General features: G+C 34.6%; 1 protein-coding gene across 4 annotated transcripts in view; it reads right to left on the bottom strand.

Annotated features, from left to right (window-relative positions):
- NUDCD3 (NudC domain containing 3) overlaps positions 1-14,489 on the bottom strand; it is a 138,784-nt gene that overhangs the window by 59,475 nt on the left and 64,820 nt on the right. For all 4 annotated transcript variants that reach the window (XM_074210072.1, XM_074210071.1, XM_074210074.1 and 1 more), the window contains exon 3: positions 2,951-3,083. In XM_074210072.1, the coding sequence (XP_074066173.1) occupies positions 2,951-3,083 (133 nt within the window). The remainder of the gene's footprint in view (positions 1-2,950; positions 3,084-14,489) is intronic.

Genomic DNA, 14,489 nt, shown 5'->3' with positions numbered 1-14,489 from the left:
GAAAGTATATGCTGAATTTTGCAGGGTAATACATTCTGGTTTGTAATCCCAGGTCCTTAGCTCTCCAAAAAAATGTCATTCCAGTTCTTCAGATCCTTCAGTGTTGAGGCTAATAGGTCCTGTGTTAGTCTGATTGTGCTCCCTTTGTATTTGAATTGTTTTCTTTCTGCTGCTTGCAATATTCTCTCTTTTATTTGAGGATTCTGTAATGTAGCTCTAACAGCCCTTGGAGTTTTAATCCTGAGATCTCTTTCCAGAGAGGTTCTATGGATTGTTCAATTGTTATATTGTTATCTTGTTCAAGTAGATCGGGGCAGTTTTTCCTTATAATTTCCTGCATGATATTTTCCAGGTTCTTTTGTTTGTCCAGGCTATCTGGTAGTCCAATGATTTGTAGATTCTCTCTCCCCAGGATCTGTTTTCCAGGTCATTCATTTTCCCTAGAAAGTACTTTACACTTTCTTCAATTTTTTTCAGCCTTTTTATTTTGTTTGAAGGTATCTTTTAGTCTTGTAGATTTCTATTTGTTCAATTCTAATTTTTAGGATTTTATTTTCTTCAATTATCTTCCATGTTTCCTTTTCCAGTTGGTTATTTTCACTTTTTTTTTTTAGGTTTTTGCAAGGCAAACAGGGTTAAGTGGCTTGCCCAAGGCCACACGGCTAGGTAATTATTAAGTGCCTGAGACCGGATTTGAACCCAGGTACTCCTGACTCCAAGGTTGGTGCTTTATCCACTAAGCCATCTAGCCGCCCCTATTTTCACTTTTAATGGTCAACTCGTCACAATTTTCCTGCATGACCTTCATTTCTTTTTCCCATTTTTCTTTTTCCTCTCTTCTTTGGTATTTAAATTCTTTTTTAATCTTCTTCAATGAGCTTCTGTATTTGAGTTCAACTTATAAACTGGCTTTTTTTGTTTGTCTTTTGTTTGTTTTTTAGGTTTTTTGCAAGGCAATGGGATTAAGGCCACATAGCTAGGTAATTATTAAGTTTCTGAGGCCAGATTTGAAGTCAGGTACTCCTGGCTCCAGGGTCAGTACTCTGTCCACTGTGCCACCTAGCCACCCCTATAGACTGTTTTGATACTCCTCCTGCCAGTGATTTTTCACAGCTTTCTTCTTCAGACATGGCATTGCTGTCATCTTTATGTGCGAAGTATTTTCTATAGTGAATGCTGTTTTAGCTTTTTTGTTCCTTTTTGTTGTTGTAGTTCTGTTCCTGGAGTATATGGAGTATAGATCCAAGCTTTTATTTTTCTGGGACTGGGGTTTGATCCCTGGCTTGTTGCTGGACAAGATGGTGCCTATGCAGTTCAGACTTTGCCTGTGCAGGAGTTTGTTTCCTCCTTTATGTCTAGGGTCTGACCCTGTCCTACTTTTTTACCCCAGTGCTCTCAGGGTTCAGACTTTGTTTGGGATTAAGATCCCCCTTGCCAGCTTGCTATCTAGCTGCAGGAACCTCTGATATTATTAGGCTGTTGCAACCTAAATTGCACTGTGGCTAAAAGCCTCCTGCTAGCTTTCCCTGCTCTCCCGCCTCCTGGACTTTACTTCCCCTTTTCCCCCAAAGAGACAGACCTTCAAAGAAGATCCTCCATGATGTCTACAGTTGAAAACGTCTTTGAATCTTCTCTTTTTCTTGATGGGATCTACAGTGTGAATGTCAGAGCAGAGGTTTCATTTATCTTTGCTAGGGAAGGGCTCTGGGAACAGGTTAGCTTTGCCCCACCATCTTGGCTCTGCCCCAGAAGTCTTCTTAACAAACATTATGGGCAAGACACATAACTTCACCGCTCTAAAGCCTCTATATTCTCATTTTAATGAGGATACTACTATTTGAATTCCCTAAGCATCAAATGTTGGATCAAATGAGATGTTATCTCATTTCTTGTAAACTATAAATCACTCTAAAAATAGCAGCTATTATTAGCATCACAGAAAATAAGTAAAAAGAATTAAACAGTTCAAAAGATGAAGCAGAATATAAAACTTTTCACCTTTAAGGAACCAGTAAAAAGGAAATGGGAGTTTCTGAATAATCAATACCAATTCCATTTAATAAACATTTATTTAACACCCAACAAATATAAAGCACTAAAGAAACAAATAGTAGCTGGCTTTCAGGAGCTTATATTCTATGAAATATTAAATAAATTAATTGCTTATGTAAAAGGTATCTCATGATAGAGTTTAAATAATAGTATTAGAAGCAGCCATGAACCTAGGGCTATTCTTGGATGAAAACCCCTTTAACTTTAAGAAAACTAATGATGGATTTCAAAATCTAGTGAAAGCCAACATAGCAGCATTAGAGATGATGGGGGGGGGGGGGGGGGGGGGGAACAGGACAAGATGAACAATTGCCCCCAGGAGTCAGAATAATGTGAACAATGTTACAGTTCAGAATATATCCTGGAAAAAATATTTTCAACAGTAAACTTATGAATGAAAAAGAAGCTATAAATTGACCTTAATCTTAAACTCTATGACTTCTGAAATGGATACTCACTAATCACTAAAAAAAACTACCGGTTAACTAGTATCTAAGGACAATTATTAAGCAATTTGATCCATATCTTAATAAATTATTAGATCTCCACAACTTCTCAAAATTAGTATTTCCCCACTTTCTGAAGTGACCATAAAATCCAGTGAATCTTGGCATATCAAGTTTACTTACTTCTAGAACAATCTCACCCCAAGATGTTTGCCACTTTTTCCTTAGCAGATCATCATTGGATTACAACTTCATTATGTGAATATAAAAGATACTATGTCTCACATCATGCTCAGTTAGCCTAACTTCTGCAAAATTTAAAGTGCTGCCTTTAAGAAAAGATTACATATTTCTCTTAAAATAACAAGTTGTTATTGTGATAGTCATGTGGGAAATGAGGATGTGGCTAATTCAAAATCCATCTGTGACTTAGAGTCTCTAATGCTTATTACCTGCTTCCCTTTCAGGACATGCTTGGGCACTGGCACCTTTACTTCCAGGTCACTGTAGTCTTGAGACCAGGTGTAGTTCTCACGGACAGCACCATTGTAACTGTCAGGGTTTTTCTGGAACTGTTCCTGTCTCCTGGAGGAGAACAAAAAATGTAAATGTCAACTAATTCATCAAGATAGGAGGAAAAAAAATGAAGATCAAGTTTGACTGCTCACCATTTTTAAAGAGCCAGGAAAAAATTTTTTTTAAAAAAGATGCTTTAAAACTCAGAAGATAATGATCATATCAGATTTAATTAGGTTTAAAAATCTGCTCTTTGTGGCCAGCTCCTTTTCCGATTATCCTATTTAGATCATTTTTCTCCAAGAACATACAGAGGGAAATGTCTGGAAAATTAATATGACTATAACACCTTCTTGTTTTACAATATTAGCAGCAACCATAGTCAAAATTCTGCTTAACCCTCTTACACTCACATGAAAACTTAAGAATGGAGTCTGCTTAATTAAGCAAAATGCTCCTACTAATAAAATTTCTAATATTTATTTTCTTACAAAATGCTCAGCTTAATGAGAAGAAAGTCAGGACCTATGTTAGAAAACTTTGTTGATATTGCCAAATTTCAAATCTCTATCAAACCTCTAAGAAGCTATATTTTTACTTAACAATTATATCAGTGACAGTCTGATATTAAAGAGTTCAGTATTATAATGATAATATGGAAAAATATGCTTGCAAAGAAAATATTAACTCAATTTGAATGAATTTAGAAATAATGGACAGAAGATACTATTTTTAAAGAGTATAGGAAATTTGAATATAACTAAATATCAGCATAAAAGTATAAAAGCCCATTAAGGAGGAAAATAAGCAATATTTATTTAAATGTTGACTGGAAAATTACCTAAAAAGTAATATAACAGAGCACCGGCCCTGGAGTCAGGAGTACCTGAGTTCAAACCTGACCTCAGACACTTAATAATTACCTAGCTGTGTAGCCTCAGTCACTTCATAAATACCTAGCTGTGTGGCCTTGGGCAAGCCACTTGCCATTGCCTTGCAAAAACATAAAAAAAAAAAAGTAATATACTGCTATGCTAAATACTATAAAGAAATAAACACAATTCTAGCACATGGGTTTTTGGTCTAAATTAGACACAAAGGTAAAATGATTATGGAAAAGAAAACATCAATGAATACCCAACATAACAAAGATAGCTCTCCAGATTCAGTGGTCCTGAAACTTTCATTGGACTTCTTAGGTATATAAGCAAGATGGTATGTGAATAGTTATTTGCTGTTATTGAACAAATATACAACTATATTCTCCATAGCATCCACTATCAGGACACTTCTGTCAGGCAGACAATCGAATCACCAGATGGGTCCTTTATGAAGCTTGCAGACTAGAATACCATATTCAAGTTCTCTTGAGCTAACAGCTCTGAAAATGTTAAGAACCCTTGAAAGAATGCTTGGTAGGGGAAAAAAAGGTTGAAAAATAATTAGTACCGACATGCCAAATAAATTCCTGCTTTAAAGGTCACTGTGGGAAAATACAAGAATAGAATGAAATTGATCATCAGAAAGTTTCTGGAGAACAAAGAAAAGAGGTCATAGAACAGAGGGAAAATAAAATAGGTTAACAGCAGTTCAATTCTTTGACAGACCTAAGAAATATACATTTAATATAAAAAGCAGGGAAAAACCAATGGAAAGATAAGAAGATAAAGAAGTTAAGGGAATCTTAATAAATGATAGGCAAGGAGGATTAGCTAAAATAATACTAGCTTAGTTTTTTCTCAAACCTGTTTCAAATCTGTGATAAATTTAGTTCTCTTTTGAACATTTACTCTTTCTCTCTGTGGCATTTTAAACTCCTTAAAGGTTTTCCCCATACAATTGAAGGAAAAATTTCCATATGCTAAGCTCTCAAGATACAAACAAATAATCTTTGCTCTCAAGGAATTCAAACTCTAACTAGAGTTCAGTCATAGATCTAGTAGAAAGACAGGAAAGATCCTAAGATAACAAGGTCTTAAGATGCACTAGGGTGTCTGTCTCACACGAGTGGGAAGGATGAATGGTCCTAAGAGTAAAGGGGAATCTGGGGGATGGGAAAGGGATAGATAAACTGGCAGAAGGTTAAGTTGGGCTCTTTTGTCAGAAAAGGATGATAGCAGTCCCACCTTAGCACCAGCTCAAGTAGGCTGGGACCTTCTGGGTCATGTAGATAAGATCTAGGGCTTAAAAGGAGGTGGGAAGGGCAAAGTGTTGATTCTCCTAACAATATTGTGAAGTAATTAGGGCCAAAATTATCATTTCAAATCAAATGAAAAAGTGTTTAAAGACACTTTGCAAACCTTAAAGTCCTATAAAAATGCCAGTTGGGAGAAGAGTATAATTCAGGAAATCTTTTTTTTAAATCTTATGTAATAAATTATTTTCTTAAACAAAAACACATTCAACAACATACATGTTATAACCAGATCATCTTAAAACTATTCCTCTCTTGGAACAGTATGAATTTAATATGAAATAAAAACTTGGGTCATGAAAAGATAAAGCACATTTAAATTTCAGTGAGACAATTAAGATAGTTGCTACCATCCTTTTCAAGCTCTTTGTGGGATGGAACAAGCTCTACCAGAAGAGGAGTAGTAATGATTTCCAAAAGAGGTACTTTGATAGCTGATAGGGTGTTGGTAGGGTTACTGACTGCTCCTCATTTTCTTTTATGATTCTCACTACTTGGCTTTCCTAGGGATCTCAATAGGCACATAATACTTATATGAATACTTTCCTTTCTATTAGAGTCAGGGTGATAAAATGGATAGAATGATGATTTGGAATCTGAAAGCTCCAGGTTTTAAATTCTGCTTATTAATTATTATTTCTACTTTCCTGGTAATGAAATGAACACAGAGAGAAGGGTCTTGCCTAAATCATAGCCAGAAACAGGCCTAGCATGCAACTTTCCAAATTCCTACTCCCATGCTTTTTTTTGTTGGTTTTTTTTTTTTAGGTTTTTTGCAAGGCAAATTGGGGTTAAGTGGCTTGCCCAAGGCCACACAGCCAGGTAATCCCATGCTCTTTTCACTAAAACATATTATCTAAAAATATATATATATATATATATATATATATATATATATATATATATATATATATATATATATATATATATCTCCAAACCTTCCAAACTTCGTACTTCAGGTTTAGGACATGGGCAAAAAAAGTTGTATGAAGGTTGAAAATGGTGTAAAAGTATGGTAATCTGAAGATTAAAGGAATAGGATGGGAGAAGGGGGAACTGGGAAAAACATTTGAAACATACAGTCAATGTAGTTCTTTATTTTTAAAGTAACTAGCATCAATCTGCCCTTTTTTTATATGGGGATGGGGGAAGGAACTACAGAACCCTAGGAGTATCATTCGGGTTCTTAGTTGCTGGAGGAAGTGATAATCCATAGATCACTAAATAAGAATTATGCTAGGTCCAACACTAAGACCTTCCATTGCTCTAGATTCCTGGTGGTTTTTTTTTTAAGTACTCTGTGGTAAAAGAATCAATGATAAAACTGCATAATCAGTATCAAGTTGCTAGATTTTTTTCATCTTTCCAAATCTACACTCTCTTTAATAAAACTGATTAAAGAATTTACCAATATAAAAATAAAGCATTTATTTGCGGTCATTTATAGGTGATTTTGAAATCAGACACTTTCCCCATTCACTTTATTTTTTTTTAGGTTTTTTTTGTAAAGCAAACGGGGTTAGCTAGGTAATCATTAAGTGTCTGAGGGCCTTTGAACCCAGGTACTCCTGACTCCAGGGCCAGTGCTTTATCCACTTCATCACACCCCCCCCCCGCACTTTAAAAACTACAATCTGTTATAAGAATTTTAGCCATCACTCCAACGATTACTTCATGAAAATAAAAAGGCAGTGAATGACCTCCTGCAAAGCTGCTTATGGCAGGTGGTAAGGGTAAAGAAGAGGAAAGAGAAAGTTCAGAGTTAGGAAAGAAAAGTTTTATTATGAAGAGTGGGAATGGGGGCAACTAAGTGGCGCAGTGGATAGAGATCTGGCCCTGGTGTCAGGAGTACCTGAGTTCAAATCCGGCCTCAGACACTTAATGATTACCTAGCTGTGTGGCCTTGGGCAAGCCACTTAATTCCATTTGCCTTGCCAAAAAATTGAATTTTTTTAAAAAAAAACCTAAAAAAGAAAGAGTGGGAATGAAAATGAGTCAGTAGCCAAGACTCAGATTGAGTTCTAAAAGAGTTCTAAACATTCACATTTGAAGAATCAACAGTGCCTATTCCTTTGAACAATTATGGTTCCTTTTTTCCACATTGAAAAGTGTAAGGCAAAAGTACATAGGTTGCCCAATCCCACTCCCTACCCTGCCTTAGTGACAGTAACATACAACCAACTTCTAAGGAAAAGGGAACTTTCAATTCCAAAATCACTGGCCAATAATGGGAGGCAAAAGGTCAGGGGGAAAATCATTATATTAGTAAGATAGGAAGCAAAGCTATCACAAAACTGGTCATATTCCATGCCTCATTTGCTAATACATATAATAATTTCAGAAGAACAAAAGACAAGTTCAAAAATACACTCACTACTAACAATTCACATATCTTCTGTCATAACTGGCCAGGCATCCAAACACCTGACGTAATCTGATAACCTTGAGAAATATACAGGATTACATGTCATCAATAACTCAGATTCACTGTAGCATCACTATGAACTAAAAGTTTTCTTTTATTTCCTTTAAAAACATTTTTAGGGGCAGCTAGGTGGCTCAGTGGATAAAGCACAGGCCCTGGAGTCAGGAGTACCTGGGTTCAAATCCGACCTCAGACACTTAATAATTACTTAGCTGTGTCAAGCCACTTAACCCCATTTGCCTTGCAAAAACCTAAAAAAAAAAATTAAATTTATTTTATTCTTAATTTATGAAATAAAATGAGCATTTCTATAACAGCAAAATAAAAGGCTGCAAATCTATAAATTAAATTATCATTTAAAATTTTTCTTTTTTCTTTTTTCTCCACCATTTCCCCTCCCCCCAGATGGCTACATTAATCACAAAGTGTGTAGCAAATCAAAATCATTCTATATTACTTCTTATTCTGAATGCAGGTAGTGTCATTCTTCATTGGTCCTCTGTAGTTAATTTGAGTATTTATACTAGTCAAAATGATTTATTCACTCGAAGTTGTTCATAAAACAATGCTGCTATTATTGTATACAATTCTGCTTGTCATTAATACTGCAAGAAAATTTTTATTGACAGTTTCTCAGATAAAGGTCTCCTATCCCACATATATAAAGAATTCTGTCAAATCTATAATATAAGTAATTCCCCAATTGATAAATGCCAAAGGAAATGAATAGGCAATACTCCAATGTAGAAATCAAAATAATTTAGAGACATATTAAAAAATGTTCTAAATCATTGCTTATTAGAGAAAGGCAAATTAAAACAATCTTGAGACATCATTTTACAAGTAACAGACTGGCTAAAATTACTAAAAGGGAAAGCAATAAATGCTGGAGAGGTTCTGGAAAAAATTGAGACACTTATTTATTGGTGGTGAAATTAAAAACTGATCCAATCATTTTGGAGAGCAATTTGAAATTTTGCTTCAAGAATTATTAAAATGCCTATACCCTTTGACCCAGTAATACCAATATTAGGTCTATTTCCAAAGATGCTTAGGGGAAATGGTAAAGAACCTGTATATTCTGAAGTGTTTAATAGCAGTTCTCTTGGTGGTAGAAAAAAACTGGAAATTGTAAGGATGCATGTCAACTGGGGAATGGCTAGAGAAACTATGCAATATGAATGTGATGAAATATTTCTGGACTATAAGAAATTATGAGCAAAACAATCTTAGAAAAACATGGAAAGGTTTTCATTCCCTTTTTAAGTATTACAAGAATACTTTCTCATTTAGAGCCCCTAGTAACAAGGCACTGTTTAAAAAGGAAAAAATTTTTAAAAGAGGTTGTAACAGTACAATCATATTAGTGATCCAATAGTGACAGATTTTTGTTCATATAACTAGAAACCTCATCGCTACCAACATCCTTGTAACAAAGGGGATCAATGTTACCTGATTCTACCAGGAGATGAGTATTGAGATTCCAAAATAAAGACATTTTGAAAAATACAGGTAATACAGGTGATAGGGTAGAAGGTTGTGGATCTTACTACTTGTCTATTCTAAAGATATTTAAGGGCCTGTAAAAAGTTTTCTATGAGAAGTAGGACAAAGTAGACAGGATGGTGGTTGATGTCAAAAAAATCTGGGTTTAAATTCTATCTCTGATATGCTATATGCCCCCACCATGGGTAAATCTCTGAATCTTTTACTCATTTGTAAAATGGGGATAAGAATACATGTGATACTTATATTAAAGAGTTATCATGAAATAAAAATGAGATAATGTAAAGCATTCTGCAAGCCTTAAAGTTCTATAATGTCAGGGAGCAGCTAGGTGGCACAGTGGATAGAGCACCGGCCCTGAAGTCAGGAGTACCTGAGTTCAAATCTGGCCTCAGACACTTAATTACCTAGCTATGTGGCCTTGGGCAAAACACTTAACCCCATTTGCCTTGCAAAAAACCTTAATGGCAAAATATTTTTAACACAACAGTCTTTTATTTAAAGTGAACTGGTACCAACCTACTTTTTAAAATTGGAGGTAAAAGGTTGCTACATAAATGTCAGCTACTACTGCCATTATTTTCGACACTGGTGACTATTTTTTCATTTATTTTTCCAACTACATGCAAAGATAGTTATGAAAACTATATTAAACATATTTCCATTAGTCATTTTGTGAAAGAATCAAAACAAAAGAGGAAAAAACTATGAGAGGGGGAAAAAAACAAAACAAATTTTAAAAAATGGAAAATAGTATGCTTTGGTCTACATTTAGATTCTTTAGTTCTTTCTCTGGATGTAGATGGTATTTTCCATCACAAGTTCTTTAGGATTGTCTTTTGATCACTGTACTGCTGAAGAAAGCTAAGTCTATTATAGTTCCCATCATCACACAATGTTGCCATTACTGTGTATAATGTTCTCCTAGTTCTGCTAATTTCAATCAGCATCAGTTCATGTAAGTCTTTTCAGGCACTAGTGACTTTATTTTAATCATAGAATAAATTAAACACTGTCACCAAAGAAATTATCAGATATATATATTATTCATTTTTTTAGGTAATAGAAGATTTTCACAGACATGTTTCTTTTAAAAATAGCAAAATCAAGGGTGAAAAAATACTTAGACACTTCAAGAGATTACTGTATCTTATTACTATGAGCACTTTTACAACTACCCAAATGTAAGAAAAAGGAAAGAATAGTCTCCTAGAAAAACTTATTGCTTGTATAGTAGGTTCTCAAGAAGAGCCTTTATAAGACAAAGGAGGAATCACGATTATTATTAATAATTCATATTTACATCATACTTTTAAGGTTTATATATTATCTTCTTTGATCCTCAGTGAAGTAGATACTATTATTATCTGATCCCTTTTAGAGAAGATGAGGGAAAGGAGAACTGGTGAGGAGCCAAGGGAGACAACAGCAATATAAATGGGGGGGGATTTCTACCCCCACAATGATCCTGTGCTCCTTTAATTCTCCTTCTGTGTGATAAAAATAGACTAAACAAATCTTCAGGGATTGGTCTGAGCAAAAGAAAGTTTTTATTTGCTTTTTTTGAGAGAAGGGCATGCTCCAAATCTCACAGTGAAAGATCATATGGCCCTCATCCTCCCTATCCTCTCTGTCAACTCCCTGGTTAATCTTCAGAGTTACTTGCATTCTCCAGCAACAAGGAAAAGAATGAAAGGTTTTCATAAAATATTACCTCACATCCAGATAGTAAGACTATAAGTAAGATCAAGATTATAACTATCATACTGAAGTAATGTAACTTGTCTCAGAATGCAAAGTCTAGGAACAGTCTATCCTCCCAGTTAGTAAACATATACTAATAAAAAAAAAAAAATAGGTGGAGTTACAAGTCTCATTTGGAATGCAAGATCTTTCTTCTAAGAATAATGGTTTGGTTTTCTTAATATTTCTTAACCCTGAGAGGACTTCATTAGGAATATTAATCCTAAAAAGGTTTTAATAGGAATATTCTACTCATCCTGTATACCAATCTCTGATCTCTAGCCAAGGACTTGCAATTCCTATTTCCTAAACCTATCTCCATTTGCCTTTCTTCCCTCACCACAATTCTCTTTATTCACTGCCATTAGTGAGACTAGACTAAGCACATGCCCAGTAAGATAATTAAAGATCATTCAATAAGTAACCTGAGTCCAAACTTGTCTATCTTGTGTAAAAGTTAAGTGAGGAAAGAAACTCTAAATGATAATAGCAACAAAAATTAAGTTATTTGATAAAACTAAAGTTTGTTTTTTTAAATAAAGAGGCTACATTAAATGATCTCTCAGGTCCCTTCTACTTCATAAAAGTAGAGACTAAATACTGAGAATTCATAGAAATACAGTAAAGTAAGTAGATCTGAGGGAAGACATAATACCACAGTGTAAAAAAAAAAGACAACACTAAAAGGCTTTTGAATAAAATATACTAAGACAATGTTGTTAACAAATTATCAAAGTTAAGGATTTACTTGGGGAAAAATGCAGGAGGGAAGGATAGAATTTTTTTATACTATATTATTTTTCCCAGTTATATGTAAAGAATTTTTAAAATTCATTTTTATAAAATTTTGAATTCCAAATCTTTCTCACTTCCTCCCCCTTTCCTCTTCCTAAAACAGTAAGCAATTGGATATATGTTATGCATATACAAATCACGTAAAAGAAACAGACAAAAAAGGGGAAAAAACACACACAAAAAAACAAAGTGAAAATAGTAGCTTCAACCTGGATTCAGAGTTCTTCAGTTTTTTCCCTCTGGATGGGGATAACATTTTCTATCATTAGTCTTTTGTAACTGTCTTGGAGTCCTTCAGAGATGATCATCACACAATGTTGTTACTGTGTTCTGCTCATTTCACTTTGCATCAGTTCATATTAAGTATTTCTAGGTTTTTCTGGAATCTGCCTGCTCATCATTTCTTATTACACAATAGTATTCCATTTTATTCATATACCATAGCTTGTTCAGTCAATCCCCAATTGATGGGCAAAGAAGGGAATTATTATGTTGTACCAAAATAAAATGTATGAACAACAAAAAAGCAGAAACCTCTTCAAGGCCAAAAAGATATTTAAATACCTTATAACACTAATAAATCCTGAAAGTTGAGACCAGTGAGATTAAAAGTTTTGCTACTCCTACAGTGCTAAAACAAGTTTGAGTGTAGACTACCTTATAACTCTAGGACTTATCAACTAAATTATAAATGGTTTGATGGAAGAAATTTCCATACAAGGAATTTAAGAAGAAACCATAGTCTATAGAAATGTTTTATTTATACCTCAGGAAATTTTTCAAACTTTTGATCATAATCATTAATTTAACAAAAAAGGAAAAAGTATAATAATAATATCACAGATACTCATGCATTAAAGTCTTTCAAAGTATAAAATAAAATATATCAATATTTTCAAATATACTCTCCCACAAATACATTCATCTTCTATGGTGAAAAGTAGGCACAAACCTACAAGAAATCTAGCAGGGAAGTATGTGAAGTTGGAAAACTCTCAGACAACATCTTTAATTTTTTAAAAATCTCTATACTTCCCCCTATAATAGCCTCTTTTACTCCACCAATTAACGAAATGGATATGTCATGTTTTAAATGGAGGCATATATTTTCTTTTTTCTTTCTTTTTTTTAGGTTTTTTTTTTTGCAAGGCAAATGGGGTTAAGTGGCTTGCCCAAGGCCACACAGCTAGGTAATTATTAAGTGTCTGAGACCAGATTTGGACCCAGGTACTCCTGACTCCAGGGCCAGTGCTTCATCCACTGCACCACCTAGCCACCCCTGGAGGCATATACTTTCCTGAGCTTCCAAAGCATCAAAGCTCTTGGTAGATTTTTTTAAATTTTTTTTTGTAAGGCAAATGGGGCTAAGTGGCTTGCCCAAGGCCACACGGCTAGGTAATTATTAAGTGTCTGAGACCAGATTTGAACCCAGGTACTCCTGACTCCAAGGCCGGTGCTGGTGCTTTATTTACTACGCCACCTAGCCGCCCCATCTTGGTAGATTATTAATTCCTTAACTATCCCTTATCATTTAATTCCAATGTTCAAATCTGGTAGCTATTCTCTTTTCTAAAACTGAATAATCATGTGAAGGATAATGTGGTGTTCCTTTTCCCATTTGAATGTTTTACTTAATTGAATTATGACACCACATGTTTACAAATTACTTTCATCAATTTCTGTTCATTACTTTCTTTCCTAAGAACTAGGTTTAAGATATCCTTTTCTAGGGGTGGCTAGGTGGAGCAATGGATAGAACACCCACCCTGGAGTCAGGAGTACCTGAGTCCAAATCTAACCTCAGACACTTAATAATCACCTAGCCTTGGGTAAGCTACGCATTGTCTTGCAAAAAACCTTTTAAAAAATCCTTTTTTTAATATATTCTAAAATAGATCCATTACAAAGAGTAGTCATTTATCTTATACAGAAAGTTTTATTTCCATCTTCTCTCAACAAGATATACATCAATGCTTGTAAAGAAAACCAAAGTTTTTTCCTTTACTAACTGGTCTAATTTTCAGTTTTCCTAATCATAAGCAAGCACTGCCAGCTCCATTACTTTATTATCCTGGGGAAGGATTTTGTGACAGACTTTTACGATTAGATTCTTTTACTTATATTTGGAAATTCTACCCACAATATATTTAGAGAATAAGATGGGAAATAGTCATGTAATAAGATGGGAAATAGTGATGTAATAGAGCTTATCTGTAATGGCCAGGTGGCACAGTGGACAGAGCACCATGCAATAAAGCTATCTGGAGAGAGTAATAAGGAATTGATTTAATGTAACCTTTCTTTTTTAAAGGTGTCATATTAAGTGGGTCACTGAGTAAATTCTCAGGGGAAAAAAAAATTTAAGGATGCCTTGGTTGCACCCACCTCTATAGCATTGGTCATTTCTATCCAAGGTGGCAAAGTATGTAGGAGGTGGACAACAAGAAATTTACCTAGAATGGCAAAGTAAAGGATATAAAAAAGAATAGGTTCAAATTATTCCTTATGGTTTCAAGAGTCACTTGATTTTCAAGAATCTCAAAGCTTTCAAACTCAGGGACAGGAAGACCAATTCCATCATCATATAATTACTATATATCACAATCATATCACATAGAGGCAGCCTGGAATAGTGGAAAGTGCCTGTTCTGTGCCTCAATCAACTCCCCAGAACTTACTACCAGTATCCACACGAGGAGTTTCAACAATAATCTTGACCACTTTAATTAATCTTGGTTGTCTGTGCCCATCCCTTTGTGGTCCCAGAATGCCCTACTTAACAAAACCACAATTAAATTTAATCTAGATTTAT

The sequence above is a fragment of the Macrotis lagotis genome, chromosome 1 (assembly GCF_037893015.1).
Source record: "Macrotis lagotis isolate mMagLag1 chromosome 1, bilby.v1.9.chrom.fasta, whole genome shotgun sequence".
Taxonomy (NCBI): domain Eukaryota; kingdom Metazoa; phylum Chordata; class Mammalia; order Peramelemorphia; family Peramelidae; genus Macrotis; species Macrotis lagotis.
This window is presented reverse-complemented; position numbering and strand designations above follow the sequence as displayed.